Source organism: Osmerus eperlanus, chromosome 28 (assembly GCF_963692335.1).
Source record: "Osmerus eperlanus chromosome 28, fOsmEpe2.1, whole genome shotgun sequence".
In the NCBI taxonomy this organism is placed as follows: Eukaryota; Metazoa; Chordata; class Actinopteri; order Osmeriformes; family Osmeridae; genus Osmerus; species Osmerus eperlanus.
Window position 1 is genome coordinate 311,705 of NC_085045.1, and position 17,555 is coordinate 329,259.

The following is a 17,555-nucleotide window of genomic DNA, read 5'->3' on the forward strand; positions in this document are numbered from 1 at the left end:
CAGGCTCAGGGGTCAGGGTTATGGACGGGGTCAGGGGTCAGGGTTATGGACAGGGTCAGGGGTCAGGGTTAAGGCCAGGGTCAGGGTCAGGGATCAGGGTACTCACTATCTTTGCGACCTTCCCACATTTACGCAGCTGCTGCACAGCGAAGGAATGAGGCACGTTGTCCATGAGGATGGTGTTGACCTGGATGACCCGGTCGCTCTCACTGGAGGAGGGGAAGGAAACTTTCATTCATAAAGATTATTGCCTCACGCATTTTCATGTGACATAAACTTGTGTGAATAAGGTATGTGAGGTGTTACTGCATGTGTTCTGATGTAGATATGGCAGGATGTTTCCTAACAACGTGGATGTGGCAGGATGCTTCCTAACAACGTGGATGTGGCAGGATGTTTCCTAATAACGTGGATGGGGAAGGATGTTTCCTCCTAATAACGTGGATGTGGCAGGATGCTTCCTCCTAATAACGTGGATGTGGCAGGATGCTTCCTAATAACGTGGATGGGGCAGGATGTTTCCTAATAACGTGGATGTGGCAGGATGCTTCCTAATAACGTGGATGTGGCAGGATGTTTCCTCATAACATGGATGTGGCAGGATGCTTCCTAATAACGTGGATGTGGCAGGATGTTTCCTCATAACATGGATGTGGCAGGATGCTTCCTAATAACGTGGATGTGGCAGGATGTTTCCTCATAACATGGATGTGGCAGGATGTTTCCTAATAACGTGGATGGGGCAGGATGTTTCCTCATAACATGGATGTGGCAGGATGCTTCCTAATAACGTGGATGTGGCAGGATGTTTCCTCATAACATGGATGTGGCAGGATGTTTCCTAATAACGTGGATGTGGCAGGATGTTTCCTAATAACGTGGATGGGGCAGGATGTTTCCTAATAACGTGGATGTGGCAGGATGTTTCCTCATAACGTGGATGTGGCAGGATATGGCTTGATGTGGTTGGATGAGGACTAACAACAGCAGGCCGTCGGCGGGGCCTCCCTGCAGGACGTCAGACACGATGATGGACGTCTCTCCGCTGTCCACATTGGGGTTGTCCCGCCCCCCCGACACGGCAATTCCAAAACCCATCTTGGCATCCTAATGAGATGGAGATATGGAGAGGGAGGAGAGAGAGAGAGAGGGAGAGGGAGAGGGAGGAGAGAGCGAGGGAGCGAGGGAGCGAGGGAGGGAGGGAGCGAGGGAGGGAGGGAGGGAGGGAGGGAGGGGGAGAGAGAGAGAGAGGGAGGGAGAGAGGGAGAGAGTGAGGGAGAGAGGGAGTTGTGTTGAGGGGTAAGATATGTATAGAGAAGGAAGGACAGACAGATGTTTATGTCACCTGCTCTTTAACGCTCATTCTCCTGACAGTCACACACACCACACATAGATGCAAAGATGCAGAGGGATGGAGAAGGGAGAGAGAGAGATACATTATCACACAAAGAGAGAGAGAGAAGAGAGGGAGAAAATAGTTGGGGTAGAAGAGAGAAGGAGTTTAGGGGAGAGAATAGAGGGTTGAACTCACCCTCTGTAGAGTCACAGTGTACTGCTCCCAGACAGTCTCCTCCATTCCTGAGCTCTGAGGGGAGAGACACCGTGGGTTAAAACTTCCTCCACGTACACCACCATCACCTCCACCTCCACCACCTCCACCTACACCAGGGGTAGGGCACGTCCGCGTATGCCCGCGGGCCGGACATGCCCGCAAAATCATTTGGTCCGGCCCGCCATGGCACTGCAGGAACCATATTATTAGGTGCATTATTTGTTGGCAGCAGCACTATTTTAATATGTGGAGGAGGACCGTGGAGGCGCGCAGCGTTGCGTACCAATGTACCAAAAAATGACGCTCGCATTAAGTGTGGAATTCCTTTCTAGCACATGAAACCCAGAATACGTTGTTGGTTTGGGCTAAGCTCCGAATGTTTACAACGTATGGCTCCGCGCCTGATTAACACTCAGACCGATAAGCAGTCTCAAAAATGGTAGCAATAAAAAAAATAATACAATCCCTTTCCGTAATCATGATACCCCCCAAGAAATGTTCGTTGCACCCCTTGTCAAAGCAGGCTGCATCCATGCCAGCTAACATCACAAACCTCACCAAAGAGAAGCAGTTCCAGCCATCACATTAGGGGTGAGTTAATTCAATCTTTGACCAAATATAGCAGGCACATTCTTAAGTTGATAATACTGTACGGCCCCCGAATGATTTTATAAATATCCAAATGGCCCTTGGCAGAAAAAAGATTCCCCACCCCTGACCTACACCTACACCACCATCACCTCCACCTCCACCACCATCACCTCCACCTACACCACCATCACCTCCACCTCCACCACCATCACCTCCACCTACACCACCATCACCTCCACCTCCACCTACACCACCATCACCTCCACCTACACCACCATCACCTCCACCTACACCACCTCCACCAGCTGGACCCTGGCCACTGACCCTTTCTACACAGAGGCTGCATACCTGACCTGAAGCTAGTGTGTTTCATTCCTTTGCACAAGCAAGTGCACAAACGCACACACACAAACACACACAGAAAAACAGTTCTGCAGCAGCTGACTGAAAATAGAAAGCACCAAGAGCACACTAACTCATCCCTCTCTGGGATGTGGTTGGCATGGAAACACTTCCTGGATGGTGGGGGTGGAGCCAGGCTGGATAGAGGACCTATCAGCTCAGAGAGGCTCCAGGCTCTAAGACAGTTAAACCTTCAGCTCATCCTACTAAAGGTAAACAGGATTTAGATCTGAACCTTATCAGCGTACACACACACACGTTTACCCAGACACACACACGTTTACCCAGACACACACACGTTTACCCAGACACACACACGTTTACCCAGACACACACACGTTTACCCAGACACACACACGTTTACCCAGACACACACACGTTTACCCAGACACACACACGTTTACCCAGACACACACACGTTTACCCAGACACACACACGTTTACCCAGACACACACACGTTTACCCAGACACACACACGTTTACCCAGACACACACACGTTTACCCAGACACACACACGTTTACCCAGACACACACACACACAAACATACATTCTGTAGGACCTCCATCGTGGTAAGGGTTACACACACACAGACTGTGTTGTACGGTTTACAGTGTACAGGGTTGTCAAGTAACAACAACAATCATGTTCAATCCCCAGGTCACATGATGAGGGTGGAGCTTCCCCAGGTCACATGATGAGGGTGGAGCTTCCCCAGGTCACATGATGAGGGTGGAGCTTCCCCAGGTCACATGATGAGGGTGGAGCTTCCCCAGGTCACATGATGAGGGTGGAGCTTCCCCAGGTCACATGATGAGGGTGGAGCTTCCCCAGGTCACATGATGAGGGTGGAGCTTCCCCAGGTCACATGATGAGGGTGGAGCTTCCCCAGGTCACATGATGAGGGTGGAGCTTCCCCAGGTCACATGATGAGGGTGGAGCTTCCCCAGGTCACATGATGAGGGTGGAGCTTCCCCAGGTCACATGATGAGGGTGGAGCTTCCCCAGGTCACATGATGAGGGTGGAGCTTCCCCAGGTCACATGATGAGGGTGGAGCTTCCCCAGGTCACATGATGAGGGTGGAGCTTCCCCAGGTCACATGATGAGGGTGGAGCTTCCCCAGGTCACATGATGAGGGTGGAGCTTCCCCAGGTCACATGATGAGGGTGGAGCTTCCCCAGGTCACATGATGAGGGTGGAGCTTCCCCAGGTCACATGATGAGGGTGGAGCTTCCCCAGGTCACATGATGAGGGTGGAGCTTCCCCAGGTCACATGATGAGGGTGGAGCTTCCCCAGGTCACATGATGAGGGTGGAGCTTCCCCAGGTCACATGATGAGGGTGGAGCTTCCCCAGGTCACATGATGAGGGTGGAGCTTCCCCAGGTCACATGATGAGGGTGGAGCTTCCCCAGGTCACATGATGAGGGTGGAGCTTCCCCAGGTCACATGATGAGGGTGGAGCTTCCCCAGGTCACATGATGAGGGTGGAGCTTCCCCAGGTCACATGATGAGGGTGGAGCTTCCCCAGGTCACATGATGAGGGTGGAGCTTCCCCAGGTCACATGATGAGGGTGGAGCTTCTTGAATACTGGTCTGTTTATCCTTCTGACAGCTTTACAAGGTAAAGCGGCATGTGTGTGTGTGTGTACGTTGTGTGTGTGTACGTGTGTGTATGTGTGTGTCTACAATGCTGGCATCCACTGCTGCACTTAAAGTCTCTCAGCTAGAGGAGCTCTGCTCCCACGAGCACTGACCCAAAAACCTGCTGCTCTGAAGGAGGGAGGGGCGCACACACACATACCTACACACACACGTAAACACATACACACACATACCTACACACACATGTACGTACACGCACACGTAAACACATACACACACATACCTACACACACATGTACGTACACACACACGTAAACACATACACACACATACCTACACACACACGTAAACACATACACACATGTACGTAAACACACACACACACATACATACAAGCAGCAACAAACATTAACAGCTAAGAAGACTGGTCATAAGTGGGTCAGACCGACATCAAGCCTGCCAGGAGATAAGATGTTCTCTGCATCCACAAGCTGCAAACCTCATTTACAGTTCCCCGTAACACTAACACCTCAAACACACATTATAACTTCAAAGATACAGACTCAGAGTGGCACAAGGTGCATCAGCGCGCTATCCCAAACTCAGACTCAGCATTCTTAAAGATCACACACACACACACACACACACTCACACTCTCTCTCTGCTACCTGGTGAAGCAAAGCTGCAACCCTGAGAGCTGTTCTCCTCCAGCCCTGCTCCATCACACAGCTCCCTCCAGCCCTCCTCCATCACACAGCTCCCTCCAGCCCTCCTCCATCACACAGCTCCCTCCAGCCCTCCTCCATCACACAGCTCCCTCCAGCCCTGCTCCATCACACAGCTCCCTCCAGCCCTCCTCCATCACACAGCTCCCTCCAGCCCTCCTCCATCACACAGCTCCCTCCAGCCCTGCTCCATCACACAGCTCCCTCCAGCCCTCCTCCATCACACAGCTCCCTCCAGCCCTCCTCCATCACACAGCTCCCTCCAGCCCTCCTCCATCACACAGCTCCCTCCAGCCCTCCTCCATCACACAGCTCCCTCCAGCCCTGCTCCATCACACAGCTCCCTCCAGCCCTGCTCCATCACACAGCTCCCTCCAGCCCTCCTCCATCACACAGCTCCCTCCAGCCCTCCTCCATCACACAGCTCCCTCCAGCCCTCCTCCATCACACAGCTCCCTCCAGCCCTGCTCCATCACACAGCTCCCTCCAGCCCTCCTCCATCACACAGCTCCCTCCAGCCCTCCTCCATCACACAGCTCCCTCCAGCCCTCCTCCATCACACAGCTCCCTCCAGCCCTGCTCCATCACACAGCTCCCTCCAGCCCTTCTCCATCACACAGCTCCCTCCAGCCCTGCTCCATCACACAGCTCCCTCCAGCCCTGCTCCATCACACAGCAGGGGCACACACACACACACACACACTCACATGAAACAGCTTTCCTCCACAGCTCATCTCAACACCACTAACCCTGGTGTAGTCACCCTAACCTAGTAGTCATCCTGCTCTTGTGATCCAGGTGGAGCTCCAGCTGATGCAGAATCACTCGTTCCTGATAACTTCAGCCACACATCCTCCTTCTCTCCCCTTCTCTCTATCTCTCTCCATCTCCCCCTCCCTCTCTCCCCTTCTCTCTATCTCTCTCCATCTGATCCTCCCTCTCTCCCCCTCTATCTCTCTCCATATCCCCCCGTTACTGCTGCTTGACAGTCTTTCTATCTCTCCCTACACTCTCTGTACAGAACAATATTTTTTTTCACACCAGGCAGTACCTAGCGGTGCATATGACTCGACGTCGTTCATCAACAGTTCCACCTCTGCAGGGATCCTTTCTCACACAGTCACCTTGCAGCTCGGGGATCAACATCAGGTCTGTTTGGGGGATTTACAGGGAGGACAAATGGGTTTGAGGTGAAAGCCAGCTATTCACTGTGAGCTATCACTGTGCTGCTGACAGTGCTGTTAGCAGTAGCACTCATCATTAGCTTCTAGCGCTAGCAGGAGCGTATGGTACCAGTGCTTCATGTAAATATCAGACAAGCTGGAAGTTAACCTACTCTTCTCTCTGCTGTTATTCTGATCTCTGAGAGACACATTAACCTTCAGACACGTAACAGAAAACACCTTCACATTTAAACAGCAGCCTTCCAAATAAGTAGTGCTAGGTAGAGGTTAGGGTTAGAGGGTAGAAGACATTGACACCAAAACAACTTTAGGCTTGAAGATACAGAAGCTACTGGACACATAGCAAGACAGCAAGGAGCAAAACCAGCAAACTAGTGGGAGAGAGGAGGAGAGGAGAGGGGAGGAGGAGAGGAGGGAGAGAGGAGGAGAGGAGAGAGAGGGGAGGGAGAGAGGAGGGAGAGAGGAGGAGTGGAGGGAGAGAGGAAGAGTGGAGGGAGAGAATGGAAAGAGGAGGAGAGGAGGAAGAGAGGAAGGATCTACAAGGAGAGAGCAGAGATCAGAGTCTGCTTACTCTCTCCCTCTACCCCCGCTCCCTGTATCTCTCCCACCAGTTTGAGCAGACAGGTGTTCCCAGCTGGAGTGTAGATCAGCACCACACTGGTCCTCAGGTCTCCCAGCCCACTCAGGTCCAGCCTGCACACTCCTCTCTCCCTCTCTACTCCTCTCTCCCTCTCTACTCCTCTTCTCTCCCCCTCTCCTTCGTCCAGGCTCTGTGTTTGAGGCCATTGCCGGCCGCCTGTGCAGCACCCCAGAGGCAGCCAGTCCAGACGATGGTTCATGCTGTGTCCGGGCGCTGGCCTCCTACCCTGTCCCCTCTGAGCCCCCCTCTAACCACCGGCTCTGCCCCCCTCACAGCGGCGGGTGGGGTCCAGCCCAGAGCAGATCTGCATGGCTCCTGCTCAGGTCAGGGTCACACTCTGTGACAACCTGTCGTCGTCGGTGGCAACGCGGCGGCTACCGTGGTTACAGACCGAGGCGGTCCTCTCTCTCTCTTTGATCAGGCTGGCTAAGCCCCTGGAGGCGGGTTGGATTAGGCCTCGCCCCCTGGAGGGAGACTAAAAATAGCAGCGACTCACGGACAATCGTCTCAGCACCCTCGCTGCACTCAAGCCTCGCTGTCAGTTCCTCCTCCTCCACTGTCTCCCTCTCTAGTCTGACCTCCCCTGGTCCTCTCTCCCTCTCTCCCTCTCTAGTCTGACCTCCCCTGGTCCTCTCTCCCTCTCTAGTCTGACCTCCACTGGTCCTCTCCTCCCCTGCTTCTCTCGCTCTCTTCCCCTTGCTCTTTCTATCAGACATTGGCCCAGAGAGACACACACACAGCGATCGGCTGCTCCCCCCTGTATTATGTAATTATAATGATACCCTACATGTTTATACACACACAGTTTCCGCTATTCATGAGTGAAAAGTTCCAAGTTGAGAAGATGCCAGACTGTAAGCAGCACAAAACTGCAGGTGTTAGAGGAGACACACAGAGAGCGAGAGAGAGAGAGCGAGAGCGAGAGAGAGAAAGAGAAAGAGAAAGAGAAAGAGAAAGAGAAAGAGAAAGAGGTGGATGGATGGATGGAGAGGAAAAGAAAGGAGACACTAGGCTACACAAACAAAAACACTTCAATCTCTCAAACTCTCCCTCACATAGCTGAAGGCTTAGCACATCTACATGTATCAGCTTATGAAATATACACAATAAGTGTGTGTGTAAAAATCCCCCCCTCCGCAAGTGCCTGTGTCCAGGGGTGCCCTAACCCTAACCCTAACCCAGGGGTGCCCTAACCCTAACCCTAACCCTGGGGTGCCCTAACCCTAACCCTAACCCAGGGGTGCGGTGTCTAGCGGTGACTTAAAGAAGATTACTCTGGGATTAAAGTGTGTGTGTGTGTGTGTGTGTGTGTGTGATGGATTCAAGGTTAAACCTGATCCCATGACCTTTAGGTGACCTCCAGCCCGTCACTCCGCTCAGGGCTAAACGTTAAAAATGTTGGCCCCAAGACAATTTTTACTGGCCCCCGCTCCAAAAGTTGTAATTTATCATTGTTACAACAAAACCAAATACTTATAAGTTATGTTATTCTGTTAACATGTTTAACCATTTATTAAACACATCCTGGATATAAAAAGAACAAAAATGAAATCACATTTCTAGTGATAAAAAATTAAAAGGTAATAGTCAGCTAAACAATTGACTTTTAACCTCAAACATGACGTGCTCTCTTCCCTGCTGACAGCCATCTCTGCACAACTCTGTCTGGCTGAAACTGAAACCTCTGGTCCCTCAATGCTAATATATAAAAGCTTCCATAGCATTTCATCAGTATGATACTAAGTACCCAAGTCGACACCATTCTTCTGCTGCAGTTCAATAGCCCGGGTGAACGAGGTGAACGGCTGGCCCGTCTTAATTACGTGATATACCGTTGTTATAAGTCGTGCAATAACACGATGGGCATCTGCATTTAAATTCCTGACCAGCATGGTCAACGGCCTGGAAGATGGATTGTCAACCATCCGCTTAGCTGTCACGCAAACCAGGTGCTGTCTGCTAGCATGGCTGGTCAGGGATTGTTTTCGAAAATTGTCGGTGCCTCTGTAAAAATATCCACTTTTTTCTGCTTTAGACGGTAACATACGACAGACGACACAGTGCATCTTAGTTCCATAAAAAAAGTTGCCTCCGTTTGAGCTCGTAGCTCTACTTTGCTGCCATCTTCACTTTATTGTCTCGCGCCAGTCTTGCGCCAGTTGTTAAAAAATGTATTGAGATTAGAGAATTACAATTTGACAACCAGTCGTCACTCACTACTCAACTCTTGATTTGCCAACTGTGCGCCCCACGAGCTGCAAAGTTATTTATGCATTTAGCAGATCGCAAAACATATGAAGGATGTTAACTTTTACAATGCAATTTTTTTTTTCAATCAATAATTTGCAGTGGCCCGATCGGGCCAGTGTGTTGCTAGTTTAACTGTCCCGACGTTACTTTTTACTGGCCCCGGGCCATCGGGCCATCATTATTGTCGAGCCCTGGCCGCTCTTGTGATCCAGGTGGAGCTCATGGTAAGAACACAAACTGCTCACAGGTTCAAATTCCCCCCTAGGTCGCTTTGGAGAAAAGCATCTGCTAAATGACTCCAGTATTATAAATCTGAATCTTGTCCTTGTTCACTCAGACACAACCCAGGTCAAGGTGCGCTCCTCCCTGTCAGGGTTAGGGTTAGGGTTAGACCCTAACCCTAACCCTAACCCAGGTCAAGGTGCGCTCCTCCCTGTCAGGGATTCAGGATGGCGTCCGCAGGGAGAGGAGGAGGCGCACACATCAGTCCAGAGTGACCCTCTCTGACTCCTCAAGGCTCAGTCCAGAGTGACCCTCTCTGACTCCTCAAGGTTCAGTCCAGAGTGACCCTCTCTGACTCCTCAAGGTTCAGTCCAGACCCTCTCTGACTCCTCAAGGCTCAGTCCAGAGTGACCCTCTCTGACTCCTCAAGGTTCAGTCCAGAGTGACCCTCTCTGACTCCTCAAGGTTCAGTCCAGACCCTCTCTGACTCCTCAAGGTTCAGTCCAGACCCTCTCTGACTCCTCAAGGCTCAGTCCAGAGTGACCCTCTCTGACTCCTCAAGGTTCAGTCCAGACCCTCTCTGACTCCTCAAGGCTCAGTCCAGAGTGACCCTCTCTGACTCCTCAAGGTTCAGTCCAGAGTGACCCTCTCTGACTCCTCAAGGTTCAGTCCAGACCCTCTCTGACTCCTCAAGGCTCAGTCCAGAGTGACCCTCTCTGACTCCTCAAGGTTCAGTCCAGAGTGACCCTCTCTGACTCCTCAAGGTTCAGTCCAGAGTGACCCTCTCTGACTCCTCAAGGTTCAGTCCAGACCCTCTCTGACTCCTCAAGGCTCAGTCCAGAGTGACCCTCTCTGACTCCTCAAGGTTCAGTCCAGACCCTCTCTGACTCCTCAAGGCTCAGTCCAGAGTGACCCTCTCTGACTCCTCAAGGTTCAGTCCAGAGTGACCCTCTCTGACTCCTCAAGGTTCAGTCCAGACCCTCTCTGACTCCTCAAGGTTCAGTCCAGAGTGACCCTCTCTGACTCGTCAAGGTTCAGTCCAGACCCTCTCTGACTCCTCAAGGCTCAGTCCAGAGTGACCCTCTCTGACTCCTCAAGGTTCAGTCCAGACCCTCTGTGACTCCTCAAGGTTCAGTCCAGACCCTCTCTGACTCCTCAAGGTTCAGTCCAGACCCTCTCTGACACCTCAAGGTTCAGTCCAGACCCTCTCTGACTCCTCAAGGTTCAGTCCAGATCCTCTCTGACACCTCAAAGTTCAGTCCAGACCCTCTCTGACTCCTCAAGGTTCAGTCAAGACCCTCTCTGACTCCTCAAGGTTCAGTCCAGATCCTCTCTGACACCTCAAAGTTCAGTCCAGACCCTCTCTGACACCTCAAAGTTCAGTCTAGACCCTCTCTGACTCCTCAAGGTTCAGTCTAGACCCTCTCTGACACCTCAAGGCTCAGTCACAGAGAAGACTTTTCCAGAGACTTCTCAAGAATAGATGACACATCACCTCAGTTGGCAGGCAGGTAAAGGAGTTCCTTAATAATTCATGGAAGAAAAACAAAAAGTGCTTTCGTAAGACATCAGTCAGCCCATCACATCAGCAGTCCGGCTTTGCTGCAGGGGGAGGGAGGGAGACAGAGTCTTAAAGAGAGGCCCTTTAAGGAGTTAGGGTTAGAGAGAGAGAGAAGAAAGGAAGGGTTGAAGTGTGAAGCTCAGACAGTCTTTATGTCTGTGTACACAGCGTTGCCATGACAGCAGCCTATAATGTCATCAGTTTGACCAATACGAGCAGGTGCAGGTGATGCCTAGACTGGAATCTGGTTGTTCAGGCGACCAGAGATTTACCATTGTGATTCTAACACGCTTCGAAACACACTGCCTCATTCAACTTTCATTGTCATGTTCTTCATATCTCCTCTCCTCTCATGTCATGAATATTCATGATGTCCAGCACCACATGACCCTCTCATGAATATTCATGATGTCTCCAGCACCACATGACCCTCTCATGAATATTCATGATATCCAGCACCACATGACCCACTCATAAATATTCATGATGTCCAGCACCACATGACTCACTGACCCATGCCGTGTCATACTGTTATGTTCACATTAATATGTATTTTCTTACATAATGAAACACTGAACTCAGATGTCTTCCTCAGTAAGTTGGGGAGAGACTGAGGGCCGGTCTGAGCCAGGCTCCACTGCTGCTCTTCTCTAATCCAGACTTTTCTATCAGAGGCTCTCCCAGACCCCCAAGAGCCCTGGCTACTTTCAGAGTGGAAAGAAACCTCTCTATTGTTGTAGCTCATGTCTTATTGAACGCTCCTCTTCCTTCTCTGGTGTAAATATTTCAGAAGTTGTATATTTTTGTGTCTGAATAAGGGGAGAAGCCAAGCGACAGCAAGGAGGAGAACAAGACCCAGAGCTGACCTGACCAGCAGGGTAGGAGAGGGTTCCACTATCTCCACTGTGTCCAGGCCTCAATACATTCATACAGACAAGAACCTCACTCAGAAACACCAAGCCTGGTGGTCTGGCCTGGTTCTGACAGGTCCCCCCCCATGACCTGCGTACTGAAGACCTAGGCTAGCTGTCCCAAGCCCCCCAATCAAATCAACCGTTTTTCCAATCCCACCACAAAAAAGGATCTAAATCGGTCTAAGAATAACCCAGTTAGTCCCCCTTTGACATTGCTGAATAGAGGCAATTAAACCACTGACAAGATCACAAGAACGACAGGAAGAGGGGAGGAGGCAGAAAGAGAGGAAGAGAGGTAGAAAGGAAGAGTAAGATGAGACAGAGAGACAGAGAGAGGGACAGAGAGAGATTGTGGGCTACATCAGAATCATTAAGAGTGGAGTCTAATCTTCAAAGAGGGGCTGGAGTCTCTGTGTGTCACCAGAGGTTCCATATCACCATGGTGACCTTTCAGCTGTGACCAGTCAGGGAAGAGGGGAGGAGGAGAGGAGGGGAGAGGAGGGGTGGGGAAGGGAAGGGAAAGGAGAGGAGGGGAGAAGGAGAAGAGGAGGGGAGAGAGGGGAAGCAGGAGGAAGGGAGGAGGGAGATCAAGTTCTGTGTCAGCTATAACCATCAGGGGTTCTTTCCAGAAAGCTCTACCACCTGTCATGTTGTGACAGCAAGAGGTCGCTGTGGCAGCTTAGATTACTTTGCAAGGCAGGGTGACTGTGTGTGTCTGGGTGTGTGCGTATGTGTGTCCAATACTGTAAGCAGCTAGGCCAGCAACAGGGGGACATTCCTCCCTCTACTACTAACCCAACTAATAATACCAGCTCTCATCTTACTGCTACTAGCACTACTACCATATCCCTGTCACACACACGCTAACACACACACACCATCTCAGAGAGATGACACCTGAGCTGTCTGCTGGACTGGGGGTGGAGGGGTGGAGGGGAGGGGGGGTTGAGGGGAGGGGGGGAGGGGGGGTGGAGGGGAGGGGGGGAGGGGGGGAAGGGGGTGTAGGGGACTCAATTATCTGTTTTATTGCCCCTGCCTGTGTGTTCACATGCTACCAGAGAAACACACACAAATTAATAGAGATAAGTAGAAATGTTTGACTGAGAATGAGAGAGACAGCGAAAGGATGGAGGGATCTTTTATACTCCCATCTCCATGGTGACCCAGTAGACCTCTGCCCTTGGAAAACATGAGAGCTAAAAGGGTTCTAGGTACAAACAAGTCAAGTCATTTTTATTTATAGAGCACATTTAAAAACAATGCCGACCAAAGTGCTGTACAAAATCATCAAATAGGGCAAAACAACAATAAATAAGAACAACAGACAAACAACACACACCAACAAAAATACACACACTGACACACACACAGGGGGGAAGGGGGGTCGATAGAGCACCCGAGGACAGGGGGGGTGTAGGACACATAGCCTGTCTGAGGTCATCACAGACCAAATCAATCCATCCCTGATAAACACCAGGCAGATTCTGGTTCAGAGGGATGGTGTAGAGGGGTGGGGGAGAGGTGTGGGGGAGAAGTGTGGGGGAGAGGTGTGGGGGAGAGGGGTGGGGTAGAGGTGTGGGGGAGGTGTGGGGTAGAGGTGTGGGGGAGAGGTGTGGGGTAGAGGTGTGGGGGAGAGGTGTGGGGTAGAGGTGTGGGGAAAGGTGTGGGGGAGAGGGGTGGGGTAGATGTGTGGGGGAGAGGTGTGGGGTAGAGGTGTGGGGGAGAAGTGTGGGGTAGAGGTGTGGGGGAGAGGTGTGGGGTAGAGGTGTGGAGGAGAGGTGTGGGGGAGAGGTGTGGGGTAGAGGTGTGGGGTAGAGGTGTGGGGGAGAGGTGTGGGGGAGAAGTGTGGGGGAGAGGTGTGGGGGAGAGGGGTGGGGTAGAGGTGTGGGGGATGTGTGGGGGAGAGGTGTGGGGGAGAGGTGTGGGGTAGAGGTGTGGGGGAGAAGTGTGGGGTAGAGGTGTGGGGGAGAGGTGTGGGGTAGAGGTGTGGAGGAGAGGTGTGGGGGAGAGGTGTGGGGTAGAGGTGTGGGGTAGAGGTGTGGGGGAGAAGTGTGTGGGGTAGAGGTGTGGGGGAGAGGTGTGGGGGAGAGGTGTGGGGTAGAGGTGTGGGGTAGAGGTGTGGAGGAGAGGTGTGGGGTAGAGGTGTGGGGGAGAGGTGTGGGGTAGAGGTGTGGGGAAAGGTGTGGGGTAGAGGTGTGGGGTAGAGGTGTGGGGTAGAGGTGTGGGGGAGAGGTGTGGGGGAGAGGTGTGGGGGAGAGGTGTGGGGGAGAGGTGTGGGGTAGAGGTGTGGGGGAGAGGTGTGGGGGAGAGGTGTGGGGTAGAGGGGTGGGGGAGAGGTGTGGGGGAGAGGTGTGGGGTATAGGTGTGGGGGAGAGGTGTGGGGGAGAGGTGTGGGGGAGAGGTGTGGGGGAGAGGGGTGGGGGAGAGGTGTGGGGGAGAGGGGTGGGGGAGAGGTGTGGGGTAGAGGTGTGGGGTAGAGGTGTGGGGGAGAGGTGTGGGGGAGAGGGGTGGGGGAGAGGGGTGGGGGAGAGGTGTGGGGTAGAGGAAATGGAAACAGAGGTAGGAAACAATAACAATAATTCTCATGACCTGGTGTTTGGGTTCACATGCTTACAACATGAATGGGAGAGAGCCATGGTCGTTCCGGCTGCCATTTTAGTTCAGCGTCAAGACTGCCCCCCACGCGCACACACACACACTTGAGAAATAGGTCGAGCCCTCGTTCTCTTAACAACAGCAATGAACAAAGCCCCAGTCAGATGCCTAACAGCGGCGAGGGCTGAGAGAGGGGAGGAGAATAGAAGGAGAATTTAGACATTCACAACAAAGGGAGCTCTTGTTTTTCTTAGTTTTTTCCTGGGGGGGGACTAACCCAGCCCTGCTAGGCTAGCTGTAGCTAGCTGTAGTCAGACTAACCCAGCCACGCTAGGCTAGCTGTAATCAGACTAACCCAGCCCTGCTAGGCTAGCTGTAGTCAGACTAACCCAGCCCTGCTAGGCTAGCTGTAGCTGGCTGTAGTCAGACTAACCCAGCCACGCTAGGCTAGCTGTAGTCAGACTAACCCAGCCCTGCTATGCTAGCTGTAGCTAGCTGTAGTCAGACTAACCCAGCCCTGCTAGGCTAGCTGTAGCTAGCTGTAGTCAGACTAACCCAGCCCTGCTAGGCTAACTGTAGCTAGCTGTAGTCAGACTAACCCAGCCTTGCTAGGCTAGCTGTAGCTAGCTATAGTCAGACTAACCCAGCCCTGCTAGGCTAGCTGTAGTCAGACTAACCCAGCCACGCTAGCTGTAGTCAGACTAACCCAGCCCTACTAGGCTAGCTGTAGCTAGCTGTAGTCAGACTAACCCAGCCCTGCTATGCTAGCTGTAGCTAGCTGTAGTCAGACTAACCCAGCCCTGCTAGGCTAGCTGTAGCTAGCTGTAGTCAGACTAACCCAGCCCTGCTAGGCTAACAGCAAGCCTGGGTCATCATCACCCTGACAAACAGCCTGTGTTTTAACACTGATGCTCTCTGTGATGTCATAATGTTAGGAGTGGAATCAGAGAATGCTATGTGACATCACAGAGACAACAGTCTCCATTCTGTCTCCCAGGCATTGTGACAACTCAGTGACAACACAATGCCCTCCACAACACACCAACAAGCACGTCTGTTCACTAACGACTGGATCTCTGTCACAGTCCGCTGGTAGTACTGCTGTTGTGACAGCTTGCTTCTCTGTGCAGTCTGAAACCATGTAATACAACGCTGTCCCAATAATGCTGGTACAGCATAGCCACACACAAACACAAAATGCTTCTACACACACTTGCGCACGCACACACTGCAGGCATTGTTTACGTTCCAGTCTGCACAGAAGAGAGAGCGAGCCACAACTCTCTCCTGCTAGGACGAACATGCAGCAGAAACACACAGACACCACCCACTCTGAACATTCAGAAACACACAGACACCACCCACTCTGAACATTCAGAAACACACAGACACCACCCACTCTGAACATTCAGAAACACACAGACACCACCCACTCTGAACATTCAAAGTACATTCAATTACTGTACATATAAAGTTATAAAGTATGCGCTCACTTTAGTTTAGAGTTCCGTGTCTCAGGTCGGCTCCTGGACATGGGGGAGCCTCTAGTAGAGCGTTGCCACGGTGAAACAGCAAGGAGCTGACACACTGTGCACACACACACTATACACACACACACCTGGAGGGTACACACACACTATACACACACCTGGAGGGTATATACACACACACGCTACACACTCCACTGCTCAAACACTCCACATTCCTAGGCTTACCTGGTCTAGGAATCTCACCGCCATCTTTCCTCCCTTGTGTACCCTGCGCGCACTCACACACACACACACACACACACACACACACAGCCGCTGCTTTTACTCTACAGGTAAACACATCTGCGTCAGTCTGAGTTTGGGCATTGCGTCATCCTGACCTCACACACGCACACGCACGCACGCACGCACGCACACACGCACACGCACACATACGTCAGCTACACTTCCAGGTTCTCGACTGCCAGCGTTCCAAAACAAACAGAGAGGACCAGGAGAGGAACACCTGTCTATCCCATAATGCTTTGCATACTTCCCACAATGCTTTGCATACTGATAATAAACGACACTCAGCCCACACCACATCAGCTGACTGCTGCTGGCCAATCACATCTCTCTCTGCCCGTCCACCAACCACTGAGATGAGAGATGTCTCGACCTGTCAGAAAGGTGATACTGTTCCCTCACAGCACAGCACAACGCAGAGTAGAGCACCAGAATAAACTTTGCTTGTGCATCGCTATAATCGTAACATTCACAAACACTACACAGTATATAAACAATATACAACATGTGGCCTCATTGGACACACCCATATTTTACTATTTCAAGGACAGAATTTAAACTCAATGTGTCCGAGTTAAAAACTGACCATTTAAGGCCAGAAAGCTGCTGGCAGGGTTAGGTGTAGGGTCAGGGTGACCTGCTGGCAGGGTTAGGTGTAGGGTCAGGGTGACCTGCTGGCAGGGTTAGGTGTAGGGTCAGGGTGACCTGCTGGCAGGGTTAGGTGTAGGGTCAGGGTGACCTGCTGGCAGGGTTAGGTGTAGGGTCAGGGTGACCTGCTGGCAGGGTTAGGTGTAGGGTCAGGGTGACCTGCTGGCAGGGTTAGGTGTAGGGTCAGGGTGACCTGCTGGCAGGGTTAGGTGTAGGGTCAGGGTGACCTGCTGGCAGGGTTAGGTGTAGGGTCAGGGTGACCAGCTGGAGGAGGAGCTGCCAGGTCACAGAGAAATGTCTGATTGGCTGGTTCACACTGCAGCACCAGCTCAGTCAGGGTCAAACACTCCTCCAGGGTCACATGTCCATCTCTCTCTCCCCCTCTACCATCTCTCCCTCCCCCTCCACCATCTCTCTCTCCCCCTCCACCATCTCTCTCTCCCCCTCCACCATCTCTCTCTCTCTCTCCACCATCTCTCTCTCTCTCTCCACCATCTCTCTCTCCCCCTCTACCATCTCTCCCTCCCCCTCCACCATCTCTCTCTCCCCCTCCACCATCTCTCTCTCCCCCTCCACCATCTCTCTCTCTCTCTCCACCATCTCTCTCTCCCCCTCTACCATCTCTCCCTCCCCCTCCACCATCTCTCTCTCCCCCTCCACCATCTCTCTCTCCCCCTCCACCATCTCTCTCTCTCTCTCCACCATCTCTCTCTCCCCCTCTACCATCTCTCTCTCCCCCTTCCACCATCTCTCTCTCCCCTCCAACATCTCTCCCCCCCCTCCACCATCTCTCTCTCTCCAACTTGTCCCCTATTGTGATGATATCTCATTATTGACTCATTCTATTCGCATGTTCTGAATTCCTATTGTACCCATGTGACCCGTTTACTAT

The 17,555-nt window shown here is 52.1% G+C and overlaps 1 protein-coding gene across 6 annotated transcripts in view; it reads right to left on the bottom strand.

Moving 5' to 3' along the window:
* LOC134015040 (tight junction protein ZO-2-like) overlaps positions 1-17,555 on the bottom strand; it is a 66,045-nt gene that overhangs the window by 18,981 nt on the left and 29,509 nt on the right. For 3 of the 6 annotated variants that reach the window (XM_062454326.1, XM_062454325.1, XM_062454323.1), the window contains 3 exons: positions 1,532-1,585; positions 983-1,107; positions 107-209 (listed from right to left, as the gene is read on the bottom strand). In XM_062454326.1, the coding sequence (XP_062310310.1) occupies positions 107-209; positions 983-1,107; positions 1,532-1,576 (273 nt within the window). In that variant the 5' untranslated portion in view covers positions 1,577-1,585. The other 3 variants (XM_062454324.1, XM_062454327.1, XM_062454329.1) reach the window with 3 other exon arrangements.